At 39.1% G+C, this 24,400-nt stretch overlaps 1 protein-coding gene across 5 annotated transcripts in view; it reads left to right on the top strand.

The window, feature by feature from the left end:
* Positions 1-24,400, top strand: part of LOC144036093 (protein turtle homolog B-like) — a 129,003-nt gene that overhangs the window by 29,586 nt on the left and 75,017 nt on the right. For all 5 annotated transcript variants that reach the window (XM_077546397.1, XM_077546400.1, XM_077546396.1 and 2 more), the window contains exons 3-5: positions 10,432-10,578; positions 20,675-20,826; positions 21,468-21,585. In XM_077546397.1, the coding sequence (XP_077402523.1) occupies positions 10,432-10,578; positions 20,675-20,826; positions 21,468-21,585 (417 nt within the window). The remainder of the gene's footprint in view (positions 1-10,431; positions 10,579-20,674; positions 20,827-21,467; positions 21,586-24,400) is intronic.

The raw sequence follows: 24,400 nt of genomic DNA, 5'->3' as shown, positions 1-24,400 counted from the left end.
TGCTGTGCCCGCCCCGCTCCGGTGGACCTCCTGGTACCTCGGGCGGGCCCAGTATGCTAGGGGCTAGCCCTATCGCCCCGCCGGGCTGGTCCCACATGCCCGCCGGGGTCCCGGTGGGGTGGATGGGGGTTTGGTGGGGGTTTGGTGGGCGGGTGCGCCTCCCGCCCCCGCCCGGTTGGGGGGGGGCCCCCGACTGTCGCTCCTCTTAACTCACTGCACTAGTTTTGCACAATACACTTTTATAGAGATGTAGGGCACATAACACACTTTGGGAGGGGTGGGGTAGGGTGGAAACACTGTCTTCGCCCTACAACTCCCCTCCAATTTTAATGCACCACACAACTGTGTGTGTGTGTGGGGGGGGGGCATTGGTTGAGGAAGACCGCAGTATAGAGCAGTGCTGCGGTCCCCTGTCCGTTTGGGGGCCTGGGGGCGGCTGGAGCTGGGTTGGGGTGGATGGCGGGGGTGGACAGGGGGCGTGGGGTTGTGTGGGCAACGGGGCCTGTGGGCCGGTGGGGTTCCTGGCGGGCCTGCAGTGCCCCGTTCTGCTGCGTTGGGTTGGGGGCGCGGGCCGCGTTGGGGTGGGGGGCGCTCCTGCTCCTGGGTCTGCTCTCCGGCCGGTGGCCCCTGCGGGGCCCGAGGGTCGTCCTTTGGCGCTGCCACGAAACTCAGACACAATCTTCCTCAGGTCATTGAATCGGTGGAGGCTGGTGTCTGTGGATCTCACTCCGCTTCGTCTGTCCTTCCTTCCTTTCCTCAGTCTCTCCTTTGGTCTCTTGAGGTCTCCCTGATTTGTTGAAATTTAGATGTCTCTGGGGTTGGTGAAGGACTCTGGTTGGTGGCCTGGTGAGTGGTGTCTGGTCGGTGCTGGATTTCACTTTCCTTTCTTTTCTTTGGTCCTTTCTCGGGTTTCCTGACGGCCTCACTATTCTGACTGAAAGTGTTCGGTTTAGGGAAACGGTATGGGATTCAATTTTTTTTTGTAGGTTTTAGGTGAGCTAATGAATGCCCGCACGCACGCACGCACATACACATATTCACCCACATACAAAAAAAATATATACAAAAAAATAAATATATATTAAAAAAAAGAAAAAAGAAAAAAAAAAGGAGCAATGATGATGACATGTCAAATCGGTAAAATTACTAATAACTATTAATTACAGGAATTTTGTAGCTTAGATTATTTTACTATAACAAGTGTATTTATACAGTAGGTTGTTTTATATCACTTTATCCTAAAGTGTATTTTTACGCACAAGGGCAGCAGCGCATTATTTATATAACTCACTAGCTTCATGAGAGCTTTCTACATCCAGAGATATGACTGCTTTGTCACTTTCAATGACTAATCATTAGTGGTGGGAATCTCCCTTCAGTTGGGCAGCAGTTTGATTCGATAACTTATTAGTGATGTGTTCTGAGTAATTATGTAGTAAGGACCTGCAGGAAAGCTGCTCTCACCACTGGCTGCATGCCAGGACATAGGCAAGTTATTCACATCACATGTCTCAGTACCCAAAATAAGTGGGAGTTATTTACTCAGACAGCTCATTATATTGGCACAGTGATTACCATAAAGCGTTACGCACCTTTTTTTTTGGTAGTAAAACAACACTCATGCATGACAAATTATTCTGTGGCTCACTGGGAGTCCAAAGTTGATCTGAAGAATAAGCCAAGATCAGCTAGCATCAGATTGATGCGAAGAGAAAATAGATAAAAAATAAATGAATAAATAATAATAATTATAATAAAAAATAAATTATATATATATATATATATATATATATATATATTGCTGGTATTGCTGACAGATGTAACAAACTGAAGGGCCTGATTTCACTTTGAAAACAAGGGTGAAAGCAATAAGATGAACAACCAAGAAGAAAATGAAAGTAGCTGCATTGAAGGCTGGGCAATTCTGTGTAGTATTACTATTTGCATTAAAAAATATATGATACGATAATGTCATTTTGTACTAGTACATTTGAAACCTGATAATGGTGGAACTCAGAAGAAAACTGTCAACATTCATAAATTGCAAATTAAATTAAAGTTTAAATTTTACACCCACTCCATTCCTTACCCTGCTTCGACGTCGACGAATAGTATTCGGTGCACGTCGTCGTCTCTCTACAGTGAGTCTGCAACAGTGAGTCTGGTAGTAATGTTACAATTTAGAGATGTGTTGAATAACAAAAACAAATTTTTATTTTTATTTTTTTAAAGATTTATTTAACATCAACCATATCTTCCCCCCCAATAACTGCAAAAAGGAAGATCAACACAAAATCCACATCTACCCCCCAATAACTGCAAAAAGGAAGAATATATATATATATATCCAAGAGGAGATAATGATGGCAAAACATCAAGAAACCTGTACAAAATATTTTCAGTTGTACTATAGGCCAGTGACTCTATGAAGGTAACTTTTTAGATTTTGAATTGACAAGTGTTTTTTTCCAAGTCTTTTTTTTGCAGCAGTGCTGGCAAGCAACAACATGTATTATTATTATTATTATTATTTTTAATGAAAGGTCACATTAAGCAAATTAACGTCACCCAACAACCAAATCCTAGGATCATCAGGTATGTCAAAATCAATTAGCTTTGACACTGTGGACACAATAAAAGACCAGTAGTCTCTCAAACATGAACATTCCCATAACATATGTAACAGGTCACCTTCTACCACCTTACATCTCTGACACATTGCTGAAATATTCCCATTAATCTTATGGAGCCTCAACAGGGTAAAATATGTCCTATGGAAAATATTAAATTGCAATAACCTGTGTTTTATGGAAATTAAGACTGTCTGAGATTGACTCAAGAAATTTTGCCATTCTGTCTCCTCATAAACGCATCCTAGCTCTATCTCTCACTTGCGTTTAGACAACAGCTTTTTATAAATAGGAATATTACAATTCAATATATTATATACAGAGGTCCTTTGGTAGAGGTGACTGTCATGCTAAACAGATGATCGTCCAAAGGTGATAAATTTGGAATAGAAGAAACAGTGTTGAGTTCGAATCCAATCCAAATCCAATCCCTACTTTGAAAATATTTGAAAAGTTTGTGAGTTTGCAGTTTGAATTTATCCGAAAGTTGTCGAAAATCAGAGAAAACATTACTGCAATACAGGTCTCCCACAGTCTTGATGCCATTAGTCATCCATTTCTTTAGTGTGCCATCCACAATGGGTCGAGGAATGTTAGGGTTAAGCCACAAGGGTGTCTTTCTCATTAGGGTTAGGGTTAGTGTCTATGCCAAGAAGTTTATGTGCCTCCAGCCATGCCTCGAACATACTCAATATGATAGGGTTCTTAGTAATGGAGAAGAGGTTTTTCTTTGAGCCCAAAAATGGTAGTGCCTAAGAGAGTACAACCCAATGCCACCTGCTCAATAGCCAGCCACCTAGAATCACTATCCCCAGGGTGCAGCCATATCCACAAAGGACGGAACTGTGAAGCCAAATATTAATATCTAAAGTTTGGTAAGTTGAGGCCTCTCTTAACGTAAGGCGCTTGAAGAGTACTCATTTTGACACGAGGAGTTTTATTGCACCACAAAAAAGAACTGATTACCTTGTTGAGCTCGCTGAAAAACCTCTTGGGTACAGTCAGTGGAATGCAATGAAACTAATACATAAATTTAGGCAACATATTCATCTTGACAAAATTCACTCTGCATATTAAGGACAAAGGTAAGTAAGTACATCCACCGCCATGTATCAGTTTTAACTTTGTCCAAAAGTGTCATGTAGTTATCCCTGTGTACCTGGGCCCTATCTGTTCTTATGTTCACTCCTAAGTATTTAAACCCATTTGGACACATTTTCAGTGGATGTACAAGTGGTCTGACAGCAATATCATGTGTGTTTAAAGGAATAAGTTCATTCTTACTCATATTTATCTTGTAACTGGAAGCGTCACTATACTAAGTGCTAAGTAATATTGTAAGTGCTGGAGAAGTGGAGTGACTGAATTAATTGGCCAAGTCAGTCACATAAATCAAAACATCGTCACAGTATAGAGAAATGTTATGTTCTGCTGTGCCAAATTTAACGGCTGCGATATTATTATTATCCCTAATAGCAAGAGTCAATGGCTCTATAGTAATTGAAAATGACAAAGGTGAGACGCAACAACCTTGTCTAACGGCTCTAGAAATTAAGAAAGTGTCTGATAGGAGACCATTGGTCAGTATTTGAGCCTTTGGAGCATTAAAAAGGATTGCATAATCTTACTGCCAAAATAATTTTTTTCAAGTGTCCAAAATAGGAATGTAGGTTCAATCCTATCGAAAGCTTTTTCAGCATCCATTAATAATATAAAAGTAGGATCCAACAATCTTTGACTTTCCTCTATCACATGAAACAGCCCGCAAACATTGACAGAGCCTTGCCTTTTCTTAATAAATCCTGTCTGGCCAAGATGAATTATTTTAGGCAAGACAAGTTCGAATCTGGTAGCAATCAATTTAGAAATAATCTTATAATCTACTTTTAATAAATTTAGAGGGCAGTAAGAGCTGCACTTTTGCTTGTCTTTGTCAGGTTTAGGCATCAACGTTAGAGTTGCTAATTCAAGAGTAGGGAGTAAAGTTTCCTTCCTTAATCATATTTGTCAATGGTGACAGCAATTTATCTGTAAAAGCCTTATAAAACTCAACTGGGAAGCCGTCAGGACCTGGAGCCTTCGTATTTTGCAGGGCTTTCAACAATAAGAACGCCTCCCCCTCTGTTATGTTTATATCCAGCCCTTCTCTATCCTGAATACAAATTTGAGGGAGAGGGATAGTCTCCAGAAACTGATTCACAGCATCGTTATTGTTATGATCAGACTTATACAATTTTTTACAAAAGTGTTTAAATTCTTCATTAATCTCTTTTGTACCAGTCAGTACTTTGCCTTCATCCGTGACAATAGTAGGAATGGCATTGAGTGAATGAATTTTCCCTCTTAATCTTCCAAGCAAGAAGTTTTCCCGTCTTGTTGCCGTATTCATAATAATGATATTTGGTTCTAGATAGAGCAGCCTCAGCCTTATTGGTACACAAGTTGTTATACACAATCCGTTTTGACGACAAAGTATTTAAAGTATTCATACTTCCAGTCTGAGAGTACTGTCAATCCAATAGTTAACCTCGTCACCCAATTTTAATATTTTTTCCCATTTTTTTCTTATATTATATGCACATTATGACATACTTCCTCTCATAAATGTTTTGTCTCAAGATATTCATCAATCTGTGTTCATAAAAGCTACGAACTCTGGATCGTTAAATTAAATCTCCATAATGACGAGGTGCAGAAGTGGATCTAGAGAAAGAGGTTAGCTAAGAAGAAGTGGGACACTGAGAGGACTGAAGAAATTAGACAGGAGTATAGGGAAATGCAGCGTAAGGTGAAAGTAAAAGTGGCAAAGGCCAAACAAGGGGCTTGCAATGACTTGTATGCTAGGTTGGACAGTAAGGAGGGAGAGACTGATCCATACAGGTTTGCAAGGCAAAGAGACAGAGATGGGAAGGACGTTCAACATAAAAGTCTTAAAGCTAGACTGAGTGCAGAGGTGAACATTTGTGAGCAGCAGTATGGTTTCATGCCAAAAAAGAGTACCAAAGATGCAGTATTTGCTTTGAGGATATTGATAGAGAAGTACAGAGAAGGTCAGAAGGAGCTACATTGTGTCGTAGAGCTGGAGAAAGCTTATGATAGGGTGCCCACAGAGAGGAACTGTGGTTTTGTATGAGGAAGTCTGGAGTGGCAGAGAAGTATGTTCAAGTGGTGCTGGACATGTATGAGGACTGTAAGACAGTGGTGAGGTGTGCTGTAGGTGTGACGGAGGAGTTCAAACTGGAAGTGGAACTACATCAGGGATCAGCTCTGAGCCCCTTCTTGTTCGCTATGGTAATGGACAGGATGACAGACGAGGTTAAACAGGAATCTCCACGGACTATGATGTTTGCAGATGACACTGTGATGTAGTGAGAGCAGGGAACAGGTGGAGGAGAAGCTAGAGGCGTAATGGTTTGCCCTGGAAATTAGGGGAATGAAGTTTAGCCTTAGCAAGACGGAGTATCTGTGTGTGAATGGGAGGAACCCAAGTGGAAGAGTGAGGTTACAGGGAGAAGAGACCAAGAAGGTGGAGGAGTTTAAGGATTTAGGGTCAACAGTCCAGAGCACTGGAGAGTGTGGAAAAAAGGTGAAGAAGCGTGTACAGGCAGGCTGGAACGAGTGGAGTAAAGTGTCAGGTGTGATGTGTGATAGAAGAGTTTCAGCTAAAATGAAAGGAAAGGTTTATAAAACTGTGGTGAGACCAGCGATGTTATTTGGTCTGAAGACAGTGCCACTGAAGAAAAGACAGGAGGCAGAGCTGGCAGAGATGAAGATGCTGAGGTTCTCTTTGGGAGTAACCAGGATGGATAGACTCAGGAATAATGAGTACATCAGAGGGACAGCACATGTTAGAGGCTTTGGAGATAAAGTAAGAGAGGCCAGACTGAGATGGTTTGGACATGTCCAGAGGAGATATAGTGAGTATATTGGCAGAAGGATGCTGAGCAGATGACAGGCTTAGATGGAGGCAACTGATTCGTTGTGGCGACCATTGAAGGCAAAAGATGAAAGGAAAAGAAGAAGAAGTATCATGGAAAGCATATTTTGTGGAGTCAAAAACATATCAATCCGACTATAACTAGCATGGACATTGGAGTAGAAGGAAAATTCATTTCCATTAGGGTTAAGGGCACACCAAGTGTCACAAAGCCCCAACCCATTCATGCCCTGGTTCAGTACAGAGGCTGCTTTATGGTGTAAGTGTTTTCGGATCTGACCGAGATAACACCAAGTTAAAGTCACCATCTACCAAATAGTGACCCTCTATCGTGGCAAGTTTCAAAAGTAGATTATTGAAAAAAACAGCATCGTTATTATTAGGACCATAAATATTTACCAGTGTAACTATGTTAGTGTTTAAAACACAATCTATGAGCAAAAACCTCCCTTGCTTATATTTTCCACCCAAGTTCAATTTAAACGTGATATTTTCGTTAACAAGCACAGCAACACCCTTCGCACTTGAAGTATAGGAAGAAAAAAATACATGGCCAATCCAGTCCCTCTTAAGGTTCATATCCTCCATATCAGTAAGATGAGTCTCTTGAATAAATGTGTCCCCTGTGGATAACTTTTTCAAGTAAGTTATGATTTTCTTCCTCTTGACCGGAGAATTAATCCCTCTAACATTCCAAGAAACAAAATTTTATTTGTTAGCCATTTAAAGAAAAAATAAAGTCATTATGTTAGAATAGATGCAGAACAAACAGAAGCAAAGCACCACAAGAACCCATTATAATGTGATGTAACCAGCAAGTGTGTCCCAGATACAGTGTCATAACTTTGTAAGAAAAAAAGAGGTAAAAGTGGTTACCATTCAAAAAAAAAAACAATTGAAGCCCCAAAATAAAATAAAAAACCTAAACATACATAAAAAACTAATGAGAAAAATAAAAATGTCAGATGGGCTACTCTTTCTTAGAGTAGGTTTACCTCAACAGTTACAAACATTCATCTATAATATAATAACCTCAAGAACCATAAGGACAAAAAAGAAGAAGCTAAAAAACAATCAACAGAATACTTGTGTGCTTCTTTCTTCTTTGCATGTCAGCTATATAGAACAAAAAAAGTGCAATCCCAAATTTTTGCTACCAAATAAAAACGTCATTAAATCTAATTTGTGGTACACCACCAAATAAAAGGTAGGTTATTTACATCTCCTCGTCTATTAAACTTTACACACACAGCCTAAAAACATAGTGTTATCCTTATAAACCAGATAACTACCATATATACATACACGCACGTTCGCAAACACACGCACACACACGTACACAATGAGGAGGGGAAAAAAGACGGGATGGCAATTACAAAAAAAAAGTAGAACAAGGCTGCCAATAAGCAGGAATACAATGTATTACCGTTCAAATGCAAACTAGGCTTATGCGTGAAAGTGGAACGTTTTATCGTCCTGATTGTTGTGAATAATGATGTTGTTTCTCCTGCTCCTGTCTTTGAGGTCAGTCATTTTTTCTCTTGCAAGACACAATTCTTTTTTGGATTTCTCCAGCCGTTTGAGCACGCCCGCCATGTTGTCCTCATTCGGCGACACTCGCCCCTCCATTGCTTCACCTTGGTCCGATAAAGTTTTCAGCGAAGTCTCAATCTTTGTCAGCGCAGATTGAATGCTACTTGTTTTAGCGTCAATCTGTTTCGATAAGTCCTCTTTGCAGTTATGTATATATTTCAGTACCGAATCCAACGTTAGATGTCCTTAATTTCCAGCCACCATTGTTGTCAAGCACGAAGTGGTGTTGACGAATTCTTTCGATGAACAATTCTTGACTCTGAGATTGTAATGAGCCATAAGAAGGAAAATAAAACAATCTAACTTCCCTCGAGGTTTGAAGCCAATATAAGCAAAATTTAGTCGTAACTGTGAGGAAAACTACAGGCTCTCACGTCGATATGACCTTCCCCGGTGAAAACGTCCCGGATATCGTCACTATGAAATTTTGAGTCAACTGTTTAAGAAGCCAATACAAGCACTGTGCAGTACTTGAAAAGTAACTTTACAGCCAATGCTGCATGAAGCATCTGTGATCATGATTTGATTGATTTTGAAGCTGTTAACTCATTTGCCCTCAAAAACGTTACCGTAAACAAGTTCTATTTTAAATAGAAACGTATTGATACTTTTTAAATGTTTTTTTTAATGCTAGAGCATACAGAAGAGGGACGTTTGAAGAATTGTAGTTCTAAAAAATGCCCAGTAGGTGGCAGCAGAGTATAAGAGATCAACCAGGGCCATGTTGCAACAAGCTACTTTCCCCACCGTTTTAAAAAGATTTGTGAATAATGATGAAACTTAGCTATATTCTAATACTAATTGCTACAAAACTGAAACTGATACAAATATGAACTGAAGAGAATTCTTAAAGCAATGATAGTTATTACATAAAGCGGCCAGCAGGTGACAGCAGAGTGTAAGAGATCAACAAGGGCAATGTTGCAACAAGCTCTTTTTGCTAGTGTTTTCAACAGGTTTGTGAATAATAATGAAACTTAGCTATATTCTAATGCTAATTGCTGCAAAACGGAAACAAATACAAATATACTTGTTTTTTCCTGATGAAAGAAAAGACTCTAATCTTTCTTTTGGTAGTTTTTTTTTTATTGCAATAGAATAGAATATTCCGTGGGCCTTGCAAAATTTGTCAAAATCCAGTAAAACAGCCGGGAGCAATGGGGGTTGCTTCAGTGAAAATGGCTAGGAGTGAATGAGTTAATCTAGAGCAAGGTTCACCAATCCCTGTCCTCAAGGTCCAGAGTAATGCAGGTTTTAGATGTTTCTGCCCACTAGCACACCTGATTCATACAATCAGCTCATTAGCATGCCTGATAACAATCCTGATCTTTAGTATCAGGTGTGTTGGTAGGCAGAATTGGTGAACCCTTATCTAAAGTAACATGTACTGCACATATATCTGCACTGAGTAATATGTACATATTGAAGTGATTTCCATTGCAAATTTGAATGTCAACATACTTCAATGAATGTAAAGCAGTTATCGTTCTGCAATTTTGCTATCATAATTGTACCATGCGATACACCTGATTAATTCTGCATCCTTCATATGGATTTAGAAAGCCATGCAAAATTACTCAGACATAGTCACTAAGTAGAAAGGATAGAAGAGGGCAAGGGGATTATTGAGGGCTAGTTTAGCTTTGATAATGCTGATGTTTTTGAGTTGGCATACACTCCCAGAAATCCTTTGTTTAACTCTTATTGCCAAAAGACCATCTGCTATGATCCAGTTACCAGATGGCATGGAGTAAAATGCATTTTCCACTGACCCTGAAATCGTCCAGTCAAAATGTGATATCTGTTGTTATAGGAATGCAGCAACAAAATGTGACGTCAGTTGTCACGTTTTGGCTACTTGCTAAATTGCACTCCTGAGCTACTCATCACAGGAAGTTATATTTTGTCCTTGCCACAATATATCTTGCCATGCTCATGAAGAGAACACCTCAGATCCACTGCGGCTGACAGGTTTCACTTTGTATTTATGTCTTCAGTCAATTTTGCACTTTGAAGTTGTGTTACTGCTGTTGCGGTGCTGTTCAGAAAAAGGTGACACCACTGATGTTACACAGATACCGGCACTGCACACTCTTGACTCCTTGCCTATTTATATCCGAGCTGTTTGAAGGTTCAGTCACTTCTTAATATTCTCTTGCCATTTTTCATGCCTTTACTTTTTTTGTTGGTACACTTCTCACCTTTGCTTTCCTAATTACATTCAACCCATCTACCATCCGGCTGATCTCATCTGTCTTTTCATCTCTTTAGGTCGAGCCAGTCTATATGGCAAGTCCTCCCTGCGGATAGAAAATGTTCGTTCAGATGACCAAGGCTGGTATGAGTGTAAGGTGCTGATGCTGGAGCAGCAGTTTGATACTTTCTACAATGGCAGTTGGGTGCATTTAACTGTCAACGGTAAGAACAATCGGAGCAATTGATTGAACTATTGTTTACTTAATTATTATTGTGGGAATGCTGAAAGTGTGGGGTCCTTATTCAAGGGAAAACAATGCCACTTTTGTCCATATGGTACAAAAGCTGAATCTTGCTTTGGATTGCTTTAATTCCCGGCATGTGCTACGTGGTTTGGATGTAGACACCTTGGGGTAGTAATACACAACATACAGTACAGGCCAAAAATTTGGACACACTTTCTTATTCAATGCATTTGTTTTATTCTCATGACTTGTTACCTTGTAGATTCTCACTGAAGGCATCAAAACTATGTTTGAACTGATGTAGAGTTATGTACTTAACAAAAAAAAGGTGAAATAACGGAAAACATGTTTTATATTATAGATTCTTCAAAATAGCCATCCTTTGCTCTGGTTACTTTTTTGCATACTCTTGACATTCTTACCTCTGGGAACTCCTTAAAGACTGTTGGAAAACCGTTTCAGGTGACTTCCTTTTGAAGCTCATCAAGAGAATGCCAAGAATGTGCAAGGGTGGCTATTTTATGTATGTATTTATTTTATTCTTTTCACCTTTTTTTAACTTAAGTTCATAACTCCAAATGTGTTTGTTAGTTGTCATAGTTGTTTTCATAGTTTTGATGCCTTCAGAGAGAAACTGCAATGTACAGTCATGAAAATAAAGCTTAGTATTGACTGGGAAGGTGTGTCCAAACTTTTGACCTGTAATGTATGTTATTGGGATTTTTATTTTCCTCACTTTTTTTTGCTGAGAAACAACACTTTTCCTTGTAAATCTCAACTTGCTTCAAAAATTCACGCCTCACAGGTTCAAGTGTTATTTTTATTCATTTATCTTTCAACTACAATTAATACTTGGTAATTTTCACATAATTTATCTTTCAATTTACTTCATAAGCATTTAATTTAGCATTCAGCTATTATCATTCAGCTTAGCAAAAATTGCACTTAGTCTAGTTGTTATTATTATTACAATAGCCAAATTATTTAATAAAATGATCAGATGATTAAAAATGACGACGGCCAACAACATGGACTTCGGATGGTTAAATTACATGATTTGGGGATGGTTTAACCTACATACTCCTATGTTTGCCATCCATCCATTAGCCAATTAAGCAGAGAAGCCCAAACTTGCCTCTCTTGAGCCACTTCTTCCAGCTCTTTCGGGGGGATTCTGAGGTGTTCTTAGGCCAGTCAGGTGACATGCAAACTCTCCAGCATGTCTTGGGTCATCCTGTGTTTGGAGTTGGCTATTTTATCTTGTACACAGTTTCATTTAAAGCCCTGCTAATTAACTTTTCAACCTTCAATTCATATTTTCATAATTCTGCTGATGAAACATTGACTTAAAGCTAGATTAATGAAACCTTTGTCATGGCCTAAGGGGGTCTGTATCATTTTACTGGTAGTAAACAAATTTAAGGAGGATGGTGTGAACTCTGCCACACACAAATAACTACAAACATGTAGCGTGCTTTACGGCAACATCCTTTCCCCAGTCATTCCAGACGGAAGTCGAGTCAAATGTCTATGCACGCTTACTGTTATCATGGAGAAGCTGCAAAACAACCCAAGAAACGAAGATTTTCTGAGGAGACAATAATAGAAATAATAATAAAAAGCCTACCTAGATAAAAGCACAGTACAGGATTTCACTCTGCCGTACCAACGCTGCCTTTGATCAAATCAAAATGATTATGCTATTTTTAGCTATCGGAAAATTGCGTGGTAGCAATAAATAGCAATCAGCTTGATAATTCGCCCTGACCAACCACGTAACACTCAAAAGTTGTTGTATGCTTTCCTGTTTACGAGTGCTTGTGAATGTATCGCGGGAAGGGAGGGAGGGGGAGCGCAGCGTTTGTGTGTAGACAATAAAGAAGGTAAGATCACAGCCAGCGTCTGCTGTTAACATACTTGAGAAACATTACAGTGCTGTATAAAGAAAAAATATATAAACTACCCACTGGAAACAATGTTGCAGTATGTTACAATAATTTCATTTGGGTAAGACATAATCCACAATTTAAAGATGTGAGTTACTGGTTGTAGTTATTGTCTCTCAAACTCCGCCAATTCTTCCACTCTTTTCAGATCCGTATTTTATTCACAGAAGATGACTCTTCTTTTGTTTGAATGAAGATCCGATAGTCTTTTGTCCATGTGTTCTTGATAAATCCATTCTTTCTCAATTGTTGCGCCCTTCGAGCAATGTCACCATTTCGTTTTGTGAGATTTTCATTGACGTAGACATGTTTACCTTTAAGCTAGTAGATATCTCTCAAAAGAGCAAGTCTACCTAACTTTTGTTTTCCACCAATCACGGCAAATGATGATAATGTCGTCACTAACATGCGATGGTGAGTTTGTTGTCGGTTTTGCAATGTTGATATGCGGATACAAGAGACTAATTCAGCGAGAACAGAATTAATTGCAGCGTCCACGCATTCGTCGCCATGTTTCGTTTGTTTCTTCCCACGGCTTCGGCGCTTCTTGTTTTCGTCACAGCTGCATATCCCGCCCCCAAATACAATGTCATTCTGTGTTTGGTCCAAACCACTAGTGGTTTGCATCGGTGGAAATCAATGGGAGCGGTACAAGATGGATTCTCTGGAGTTTGTAAACTCGCAAATACCGCGAGAATACATCTTGCGAGAGCAAGGTTAATCTTTTTCTTCCTGTCAACAAACCTGATCAGAACTGCCGGTGGTCGTGTCCCCCCAGTTGGAAGCAAAAAGCACATCTGAATGTGCGCTAGATCCTCAATTAATCCCAAATCTCTGAGTCGAGTTGTTATTTGCTGTTCCATAGTCTCATTCGCTGAAGTTAGTTCAGAATCAACTGCACTTGTGCCGGCCGCAGCTTCCGCCAGAGGGCCGCTGCGCTTTTATCTGGATACCTGTAACTATCACATCGTTGATACGAAGATTCTGTTCCAAATCATCCACTTTTTGTTCCAAGGCGACAATGCGTCAATATTTTTTTGGTGTCTCTTTCTTCAACTGCTGAATTTCCTGCAGAAGTGGCTCGATGCTCTTTTTCATTTCAAGTATTTCGGTGACCATTTCTTTAAGTTTCACAAGAGAAGATTTTATCTCAGTCTCGTCAGGTCTTTTTCCGCCAGGCATATTGCAACAATGTAGTTAAAAATCCCAATGTCAACAAAATAGAAGTCACGAGCGAGTGCAGGAGCCAAGTACAGATGCGTCCTTTTCACAGATGCGTCCTTGAGTCTTTCAATGGACATCAATTATACTTAGATATTCCCTCCACTGTAGTTTATTCCAGATAAGATGGAAGAATGCTGCTGACACCTGTGGCCTGAGTTAGTTTGCTTCAGTATCTGGGGGGCGCGTCTCATCAGGAATATTGGCCAGCTCTGTAACTCCGAAATTCCACTACTGGGAGTTTTTGTGGTGTAATGTTAAATCCTTGGCTAAGATGTCATCCTCTACAAGGCTTGAATGTGTCTGAAGGTCTGGTTTGTTCTGTCATTGAGGATGCCATATGGCTCTGAGACTGTGACTAGTATAACAGGTCTTTCATTAAAAAGAAGAAAAAAAAAGTAGGCAGTCCAGCAGTGGTAAACAAATTAAATGTATCGGGTAAAAAACACAATCAGAAATTTAAACACAAGGAGGTTTGAAGGCTTGTTCTCCCGGGACTATGAATATAAAAGCTGCACGAACTAGTTCTTTATGCACCAATTGTGTCCTCACAACCCGAGATACCCGTATAAAAGAGAAAAAAATGCGTATTTAGTCTGATTCCAAACATTTTCACCCTTATTGTTATTATCATAGCTGGTCTCAGCAAAATGTCACCCATTGTAGGGCAGGATTATTTCCTTCCGTAAAATCTTAGAGCAGTGAGAATCCAATTGGCATGTCGTTATCCCTGGTTTTCCCAATATTTATACTTGCTCTGTTTAAATCAAACTTTCAAACCAAACTTTATTATATAGCACTTTGCATACGCTTTTCGTCAGAGACCTTGTTGTTGACTTCCGAGGACATAGCGTGCCCCCAAAAATTTGTCAGGCCTCAACTTTATTTACAAACGTCTAATATTTTGTTAAGTTCCGTTTTCTTTTTCCTTTGTGACTCATGGCTTTATAATGGAATTATCTGATCATGCTGTGTAATCAATCCCACCCGCAAGCAAAGGTGGAAAATCCAGGTCCAGAAAGTAAAAACCCTGCCACAGTTTGGCTTTAGCCCTTTCCCTAGCAGGTAAACGAATACCATGGGTGCTAGCCAACTAGCTAGCTCCCTAGCAGGTAAACGAGCACCATGGGAGCTAGCTAGGGAGCTAGCTAACCTCCTGCCTGACATCTGGAAACTCAGCATCCTTCTGCCAATATACTGACTATCTCTCCTCTGGACATGTCCAAACCATCTCAGACTGGCCTCTCTGACTATCTCCAAAGCCTCTAACAAGTGTGGTCCCTCTGATGTACTCATTCTTGATTCTATCCATCCTGGTCACTCACAAAGAGAACCTCAGCAGCACAACACAACACACACCGATTGCGGTCGTTGTTAACCCAGTCCCCTACCGATCTGGTATGGAAGTCATATATTTGAATTGCATGTTTGATTGGGCCAAAGTCACGGCGGCTGACTGGTTAGCACGTCTGCCCCCCAGTGCAGAGGATGCGAGATCGAGTCCAGGCTTCGGCCTTCCTGGGTGGAGTTTACATGTTCTCCCCGTGCTTGCGTGGGTTTTCTCCGGGTACTCCATTTGCAGAACTTCTCCCTTGTCCCGGAGGAGGTGGGGACATTGATTCCGAGTAGACCATGTTCCTGCGCCTCCATTGTTGAGGCGGCCGATCGGAGCCGTGGCTGTAAGGTGGTCGGTGCCTGTCGTGGCGGCACCATCGGTAAGGGATGCCGTCAAGCTGAAGAAGGAGTCCTATCGGGCCTTTTTGGCCTGTGGTTTGCTTGCGGAAACACAGGGTTAATCCATCAAAGCATGCACGCACATTCCCCAGGGGGAAATATTTTAAAAGGCAAAAAAAAACTAAATTGAGGGTGACGGGCAATAATTGTTACAGTTATCTACTATAAAATTAAACTACATCATATAAGTTAGTTTGGGTTTATTATACTTTAAGCTATTGTATACAGTATACAATAACGTGGTTATCGTTACTTAGACCTAAAAAATAAGGGGAGGAGGGAAAGCTTCATAGACAGAGATAATCTCTGGTCTGAGCATTTATTACAGTTTTATTCATCTAACATTGCAGTCTGGCATAACAGTCCTTGCAAACTGGGTTAATTATACAAATACTAAAACAATTACGCTGGTTCCCTACATCAGTGGTTCTCAAGTTGGGGTGCGCATACCCTTGTGGGTACGTGGGATTTTAAAATATATTCAAAAAGTAGCATACATGCAAGAAACTTTTATTTAAAGTTAACTGAAATATTTGTTTTGAAAACCAACCTGTACCATGATCCCAAAGGAGGACTTCTTTGCTTTTTTGTTGTTGACCGAGACATAGTGGGACTGTGGTCAAAATGAAAACCAGTTCCCAAATTAAAACCAGTTCCCAAATTAAAACCAGTTCCCAAATTAAAACCAGACACATGATGGCACAGCACTGTTTATTTTATATATTTTTTTGCTTTGTTCATCCAAAATGCTTTATGCTGGTTGGGGGTACTAGGCTGAAAAAATATTTTACAAGGGGGTACATCACAAAAAAAAGGTTGAGAACCACTGCCTTACATTATCCTAATCTAGCTAGTTAAGGGCTAAATTGCTAACGTTAGGATAAGGGTACATTTCATAACATTAGCCTAGCAGAAACGCACAGTTTAACTATAATGTATTGGCGACAAAAACCTCCTCTGTACAGTGATATTACCAGTAGTTTAAAACAATGATTTATTTGGAAGCAATTTTAAAACTTACCTGTGAATAATGTTTTCATTGTATGCACAGTATGTTCGGATAGCCTGCATGGTATTACTCACTGGAAAGACGTTTATTTTATTCCTGCCTCGCTCACATTTACGATCATCGCGCAGGAGACGGAGCGACCTGTCAATCAACTGGAGTGGCATTGCACCCACGCTAGCAATAAAGTCCTCGGCATGACCCTCCCTACTCATTCTCTTCTCCATCAGTCCTCATGCCTTTAAAGCGAGTGCTGGCCAGCCAGTTAGAGGCAACGGAGGGTGGGTTATGGCTGAATGGTGTGCAAAAACTGCGCATCCAAAAGATTCAGAAGTGGGTAGACGTAAAATTGAGGATTAAGATGTGGGTAGACGCAAAACAGACTGAAAAAGAAGTGGGTATACGCTGTATACCCGCATATACGCTGGACTACACCACTGCTCGCCGTCACAAGAAGTGAAGCCATGAGCCGCCATCTTATGTTGCAACTTACTAAGGCTACCTAACTTGAATACATTGACTTCTCCACAGCATTTTTGTTATTTTCTGTCGCTTCGGTGAAAATGCCACCATCTATGGCATAAGGTTTTACTAATAAGACTGGGAGAATTACTACATGTCCATATCATCGGTAAGAATGGGGGGGGGAAAAATCTTGCAAAAACTGTAGACGTTATGGAACCACGGGTTACGTTAGCTGGGAATTGGCCTTTTAATTATGCAAATGCCCAACAGCAATTTGCACCACAAGCCACATTGGTCATCAAACAACGTAGTGACCCATGTATCATTGTTAAAAGTAGATTTCAGTGGTTACTCTCATCTCATTTAACAGCAAAACAACTTTATTTCGACCTTGATCTCATTCTCCCACAATACCGAGTATTGTGTGACAAAGCCAAGTGCAAAATCAATAAAATGATGAAAGTTTTGGAACACCAATGGAGTCTTAGAGCTTATGATATTTGAGTCAGCGTAATTCACATACATTTGGTGTATAATCTTTTCTTCTGTTAATATCTCTTGTTGTCTTGCGGAGATGGAATAAAAAGAAAAGAAAATAATTGTTTGATGCGTGTTGAATAGAACCTGGAAGCAAAGTGAAAAATTATTTGCCACATTTACCTTGCAGGGTGCGAACACCGGCTCCAGCTTTCCAGTATGAGTTTTCATGTTCTCCCTGTGCTTGCCTGAGTTTTCTCAGGGTACCCCAACTTCCTCACATTCTAAAAACATGTTTGATGGCTTAATTGTACTCTAGGCTAGTCATGGACTGATATTAGATTCTGACAGTGTGATATGAGCAAATATATTGAGGTATCACGGTATTAAAATGACAACTCTAAAATGTCCTTTTTTTAAATATTTGGGTGAAATGTCCACTGGAGGAGTTTGGAGGCGAGGAGTTCCGGGATGACGTTGTTAAACGCAGAGCTTCCACAAACGGGATCCTTTGCGTAGGCCCTGGTGCTGTCAAGGTGTTCCAGGATGAAGTGTCGCCCCATGTTGACTGCATCATTTACTGACCTGTTTGCTTGATAGGAAAACTGCAGGGGCCCAGTGATGCTCTTTAGGTGGGCCAACATAGGCCCTTGGGGGGCTAACTTGTACCGATTGGCACCATGTTTTTTCAGTTTTTTTTTAAGCACAAGACATATTAAACAACGGAGCAAAAATGCATCCGCGCTGGAGTTAGCACAGTTGCTAAATCTTGGTCTTTATCTCTGAAAGGAGCCAATCACATTGCAGTAGGATGTGTGCTGCTTAAAAATCCCCCCAGAAATAAAAAAAAGCTGAGAAAGAAAAGCTCATTACCAGTGACAGAGAATTTCAGTGGTTATTGAAACCTAGACTTATTAAAACAGTGATACACCAGTATATATAAAAAACATTCCATTGATGAATGTTTTTTGTTTTAACTCCAGGGTGTACCCCGCCTCTTGCCCAAATTAACTCTTTCACTCCCAGCCATTTTCACTGAAGCAACCCTCTTATTTCCCGGCTGTTTCACTGGATTATGGCTTATTTTGCTATTGCTATAAAAACATGGAACCTACCAAAAGAAAGATTAGAGTGTCTTCTTTCATCAGGAACAAAAAGTATATTTCTATCGGTTTCCGTTTCGCAGCAATTAGCATTAGATTATAGCTAAATTTCATCATTATTCACAAATCTATTAAGAATTGTCGGTAAATGAGCTTTTTTCAACATGGCCCCTGGTTGATCTATTTTCTCTGCTGCCACCTGCTGGCCGTTTTTGTAACAACTACCATTTTTTCAACCATTCTCTGCAGTTGAGAGGCTGCATCAAAACCTTCTGTATGCTTTAGCATAACCCCCAAAAGTACGTCTTTGGGACACTTAAAACATTTAAAATAGAATGGATTGAGTTAAGTTCGAGTCCGGGCTTCGGCCTTCCTGGGTGGAGTTTGCATCTTCTCCCCGTGCTTACGTGGGTTTTCTTCGGGTGCTCCGGTTTCCTCCCACATTCCAAAGACATGCACGGCAGGTTAATTGAACACTCCAAATTGTCCATATGTGTGATTGTGAGTGTGGATGGTTGTTTGTCTCTGTGTGCCTTGCGATTGGCTGGCAACCAGTTCAGGGTGTACTCCTGTTAATGTTGGTGATAGGGCTTGGACTAATTTCCAAAATCTCCATTCGCCAATTATCTTAATTTCAGTGAACGCCGTTTGAATCGATCTCGCACTTTTCCGAAAAAAGAAGGAACATTTTTATAGTCCAAAACATCCGACTTCATCAAAATAAATAGTAAACAAAATCCACATATAGCATTTTATTTTCATCATACAGTTACAAAGCCATATTCATTTTAACTATTCATTCAAACGTATCAAAAAGTAGCAACACATGGAAAGGTTTCCTCTTTAGTTTGAAATAACTGGTGTTTTTTCTCTTTGGTCCTTTTTTAAATCCATCCCCGTTGTGTTGTACTAGCTTTGTTCTATCTCATGTTAAACTAGTTTTTCTCTCAGGTCCGGCGTCCACCTTTGCAAACCCCATTTTGTTTGTTACTAGGATAGTGTGAGGCCAACAGCGAGGCATTGATACACTGCCTAGCTGGGCTTTTTTGACTGTTGGCTTAACAATTGAATTTAATGCTTATTAGCCGGCCAAATATTCCCATACACACGCACTACCACTTCCAGGCACCTGCTCCAACATAGCTTTTACGCAAGTGCACTCCCCACGTAGATACACCTGACATACAGAGATATCTCTAACGACAACCATTTCTGACTCAAATCCAAAAATTCTGATTCAGTGTTCTTTTTCAACAAAAAATCAAAGATTTAAAGCTGTATCGCCAATTTACATCTCAATTCGAATTATCACCAATTTGTGCACAACCATGGTGACATTGTGAATTCAATGACTTCAGGGTGAATCAGTTCAGCTATTTTATCTATATGCAGACTTTTAAGAGAATCTGTAATTGTGTGAAGGCTGTGGCCTATACACATATGTTATTCCTATACTTCAAACTTCCCACTTTTTCGGCATCTATCTACTTCCACATAATTCATTTGATTCTCCTCATTCTAATTTTAACATATTCCAAAAATTCACGTCATTCTAGGGTGTATTTTTCTTATTCCAAATATTCACACCTTACCCACAATTCCCGGTTTTGTACCCTATTTTTCCACATTCATTCTGAATGGGAGATTCTACATTTCACATTTACTTCCACATTTTTCATTCGATTCACTTCATTCCAACTCCAATATATTCTACCAATTCACGCCATGAGCTTTTCCATTTCTTTCAGTTCCAAAATTCACACCTTTACCTACAATTCTCAATTTTGTACCCTACTTTTCCCGACTCATTCTTAATGGGAGATTCTATATTTCACATTTACTTCCACATTTTTTATCCCATTCACTTCATTCCAACTTCAATATATTCCATCAATTCATGCCATGAGCGCTTCCATCTATTCCACAGGTTTTCATTCAGCTTTACAGCCTTCACACACAATTTCTCCAGAAATTGCATTTTCTAGTTATTTATGTTTTCTTTAATTTACATTACAAAATGAGGGAATGAGTAGATGCTTAATATTCTGCAGTATTAATACATATTCAGGATTATGATAATAATTTCATTAATATTTTTACTTTTTTCCCCCAACTCCTAAGCCCCTCCCACATTCACAGATACGCCACCTCAGTATGTTGAGGCCAAGGAGGGAGGAAGCATCATTTTGACCTGCATTGCCTTTGGCAACCCCAAACCCTCGGTCAGCTGGTTGCGGGATGGCAACCTTCTGGCCACCACTGCCAAGTATAAGGTATACTGAATGTACAACTTTTGAGGTATTTGATGAAAAAGGGCTTTAGCTTGGTGTGGAAGGAATGCACAAACCCATTACACCTAGCCTACTGAATTGAGTGTCAGTTTCTTGCATGAAACAATCTTCATCAATCAGCAGAAAAAAAGACTGATGTTGGCTTTTTTTCTTCCTTTTTTTGGTGACTCTTAAAAATAACTCCAAAGATCTGGCTCCTGAGCATGTGAAACGAAGAGTAATTGTATTGCTATTTTTATCCTGTGCATTTCACCAGACATTAAGTTTTCTAATGATCAATTAACCAGACACCAGTGGCTCTGTTAACGGAACTTAACAAATATGAATTGAATGACATCTGGTGGATGCCAAATTAGGTATCCATTCATTCATCCCACCTCTCCCAGCTGACTTTAACTACAAGGTGGGGTACACCACGGCCGAGTAGGCAGTTAATCGCAGGACACTCACTTATTATTAAAAACTGAATAATTATTGAATTATTGAAACCATTGAATAAATATCCTTCAATTTGTCCATGTCAGAGCAAAAAAAAAGTTTATTTTTATTTTTAAAATACACTATAAATCAGGGAACCAAATATTAACTGCCATGTATTAACAGTTACACCTTTGTATGTTCAGGTATTTGATGGAAGTTTGACAGTGCTATCCATCACCCGAGAGGATCGTGGTGCCTATACATGTCGAGCCTTTAGCCCCCAAGGAGAGGCCATTCACACAACACGGCTGCTAGTTCAAGGTGGGTAGCTTCTTTGTTTTCACTATCTCGTGTTTTGTTTTATGCATTCATTCATTCATTCATTCATTCATTCATTCATTCAACGAGGAAGAGTTTGCTTGTTCTTTGACCGAGGATCCCTTCATTTGACATCAATGACCAAAATGAATGAATGAAGTTGGCATCATTTGGTAATCGTACAGTAGCTGCTCGTTGAATATACTGTACATATGGACAGGGCTTCAGTGATTTCATGCACTGTACCCTACAGGTATTTCAAGTTATTCTCTGCAGTCATAGCAGTCTGTTCCGTAATGTCCACTTTCAAAAGAACATTTCTTATCGAGATGAAGGTAAATTCATTATCTTCAACCAGTGCTCCTTGCCAAGCATCACAAACATATATTTATGACGTGTCACAGATGATCTAAATAGAAGTGTCTCAATCACTAAAAGCTACTTGATACCCGCTCTGTCTGAGACAAGAGTCCTATTAAGCCAGCGGGAATGGAATTAGAACTACAAACCTACTAGAATAAAAACAGTAATTGCATTACACATTGCTTAACAAAACCAACACAAATGTTCTGTCATCCACATGATATTGGTGATCATTTTCATCTATCGTGGCACTGAAACACTCAATAATGTTCGACAAAAGTTATTGGACATACCAGGCGTTCTTCTTTCTTAGAATGCAAGTCCACCTACTTTTACTGCACATAGGATGACAAACGTAACTCCGACTTGAGGTTCCCTCCACAATTGCTAGTTTGTCACAATTCCAAAATAGCATTTTAAAGCAATTTAATGGTGAACAGCAACAACCACTTTATCAACCACTAATTATTTTGCGTGTTCTGTTTTTTTTATATGGTACTGTTGGCACTGGAAATTGTACTGCTGTTTAGCTTTGATAGAAGAGCATAGTTGGTATGAAAAAGCAATCTTAAAAGGAACCCCGACTGTAATGACAAGTTTGCTCTAGTATATTATTTATTTGGTTGTTACTAACAAAACTATGGGATAATTTTTTCATAAATCATTTCCAGTTTAATACATTTCGTAGAAACTTTATTTGGACGTACGCCGCCATTGTTATTTACATCGCAACACATTCAGTGCGAAGTGATGTAGAATGGCGGCTCAATTTCTGCCGAGCCATGTGAAACTATAAACTATAAAGAAAGCAAGTTAAGCCTCCAAGCGTTCCTAAAGAAACAACATGCTATCGGGAGAGTCACCCTCCCCCACACCGTGCTCTTGTCATTCACCAGACCCATTCAAGAGTTCTGATCGTCCCCTTAGGAACACCACGGCCTTGCCTTGCTTTCTTTATAGGCGTTTCACATTGCTCGGCAGAGAGCGAGCCGCCATTCTACGTCACTACGCACTGAATCCGTTGCGACGTAAATAAGAATGGCAGCGTACGTCCAAATACAGTTTCAACAAAACGTTTTAAACTGGAAATGTTTTTTGAAAAATGTATTTCATAGTTATGTCAGTACCAACCAAATAAATAAATAATATAGAGCAAACTTGTCATTACAGTCGGGAGTTCTTTTTAATGCATAGAGTTTGGAAAATGATGAGCAGTGTCAATAGCTGTTCTGTCCATTTCTGTCATTAAATGCTACGCACATTTTAAAGACGGAGAAAGGGAGGAGTGTGAAGTCAGCTCTGCTTGAGAACACACTGTCATTCCAAAATTGCCAAGTCATTGTGCAGCTTTCTTTTTTCTTTACGTAGTACTAAAAATGACCAGCACAAATATAATAAATGCCTATGAGGACCAAAATTAAAAATAAATAAATGACTAAATAAATTAATAAAAGTGAAAATAATAAAAGTGAAAATAAAAGCGGATATAAAAAATATAATTCAAAAATTAAATACAAAAAAATCAATATAAATGAAAACAACAATATATATATATTGCCCCTAAATAAATAAAAGTAAAAATAAATAAAAAACAAGATAAAAAAATAAATAAATATAAAAATAAATGTTGAAATAAATACACAAATAAATGTATAAGTAGGATTAAATATTAATCAATAAATAAAAATGTTTAGGACCACTCTCTCATTTGAATAACATTTTGACCTGACAGAGCGTCTGCAGCATGAAAAAAACTAATGTTAGAGCAGAGAGTTTTTATTTATTGAATGATATTTAATTGTATTTATATTTTTATTTTTGTATTTATTTCGACATTTATTTTTATATTTATAAAAAATTGTATCTCGTTTTTTATTTTATTTTATTTTTTTACTTTATTTATTCATTTATATATATTATATATATATATATATATATATATATATATATATATATTTTTTTTTTTTTTTTATTAATTTATTTGTTTATTTAGTTTTTTATTTATTGTGAATTTTGGCAGTTTTGGCCCTCCATAAAATGCCGCCTTGTTCCGTCTGAGTGTAACGGAGCTTCATTAACAATTGTGGTTTTGGGTGACCATTGTACAATATTTGGCTACAATTAACTGTAAGCAGTTCAGCCATTAAAAAGCCACTGTGTAAGACCAATGTGTAAGTAAGTATGATACTGTACATTAACTGTCAAGTTTGCCAACACATCAATACAATACAACCTTGCAACTGTTTGTCTGAGAGTGTAGACCTGACCGTTATTAATGCAATTTCGAGAACACCACCAACTAAGCTTTAAATCAGGAGGACTTTTTTTTTCTAACAACTTTTTTTAAGCCTTGTGGACAAAGTAAAAGAAAAGAAAAGTCATTGATGGGAGAATGCTTTGCCTTAAGCTGTAAATGAAATGTCAGTTTTTGTAACTATAGCAATATATCAAGCCG

The sequence above is a fragment of the Vanacampus margaritifer genome, chromosome 16 (genome assembly GCF_051991255.1).
Source record: "Vanacampus margaritifer isolate UIUO_Vmar chromosome 16, RoL_Vmar_1.0, whole genome shotgun sequence".
NCBI classification, from domain to species: domain Eukaryota; kingdom Metazoa; phylum Chordata; class Actinopteri; order Syngnathiformes; family Syngnathidae; genus Vanacampus; species Vanacampus margaritifer.
Note: the sequence above shows the minus strand (reverse complement) of the source record. Positions and strands in the feature narration are given on the sequence as shown.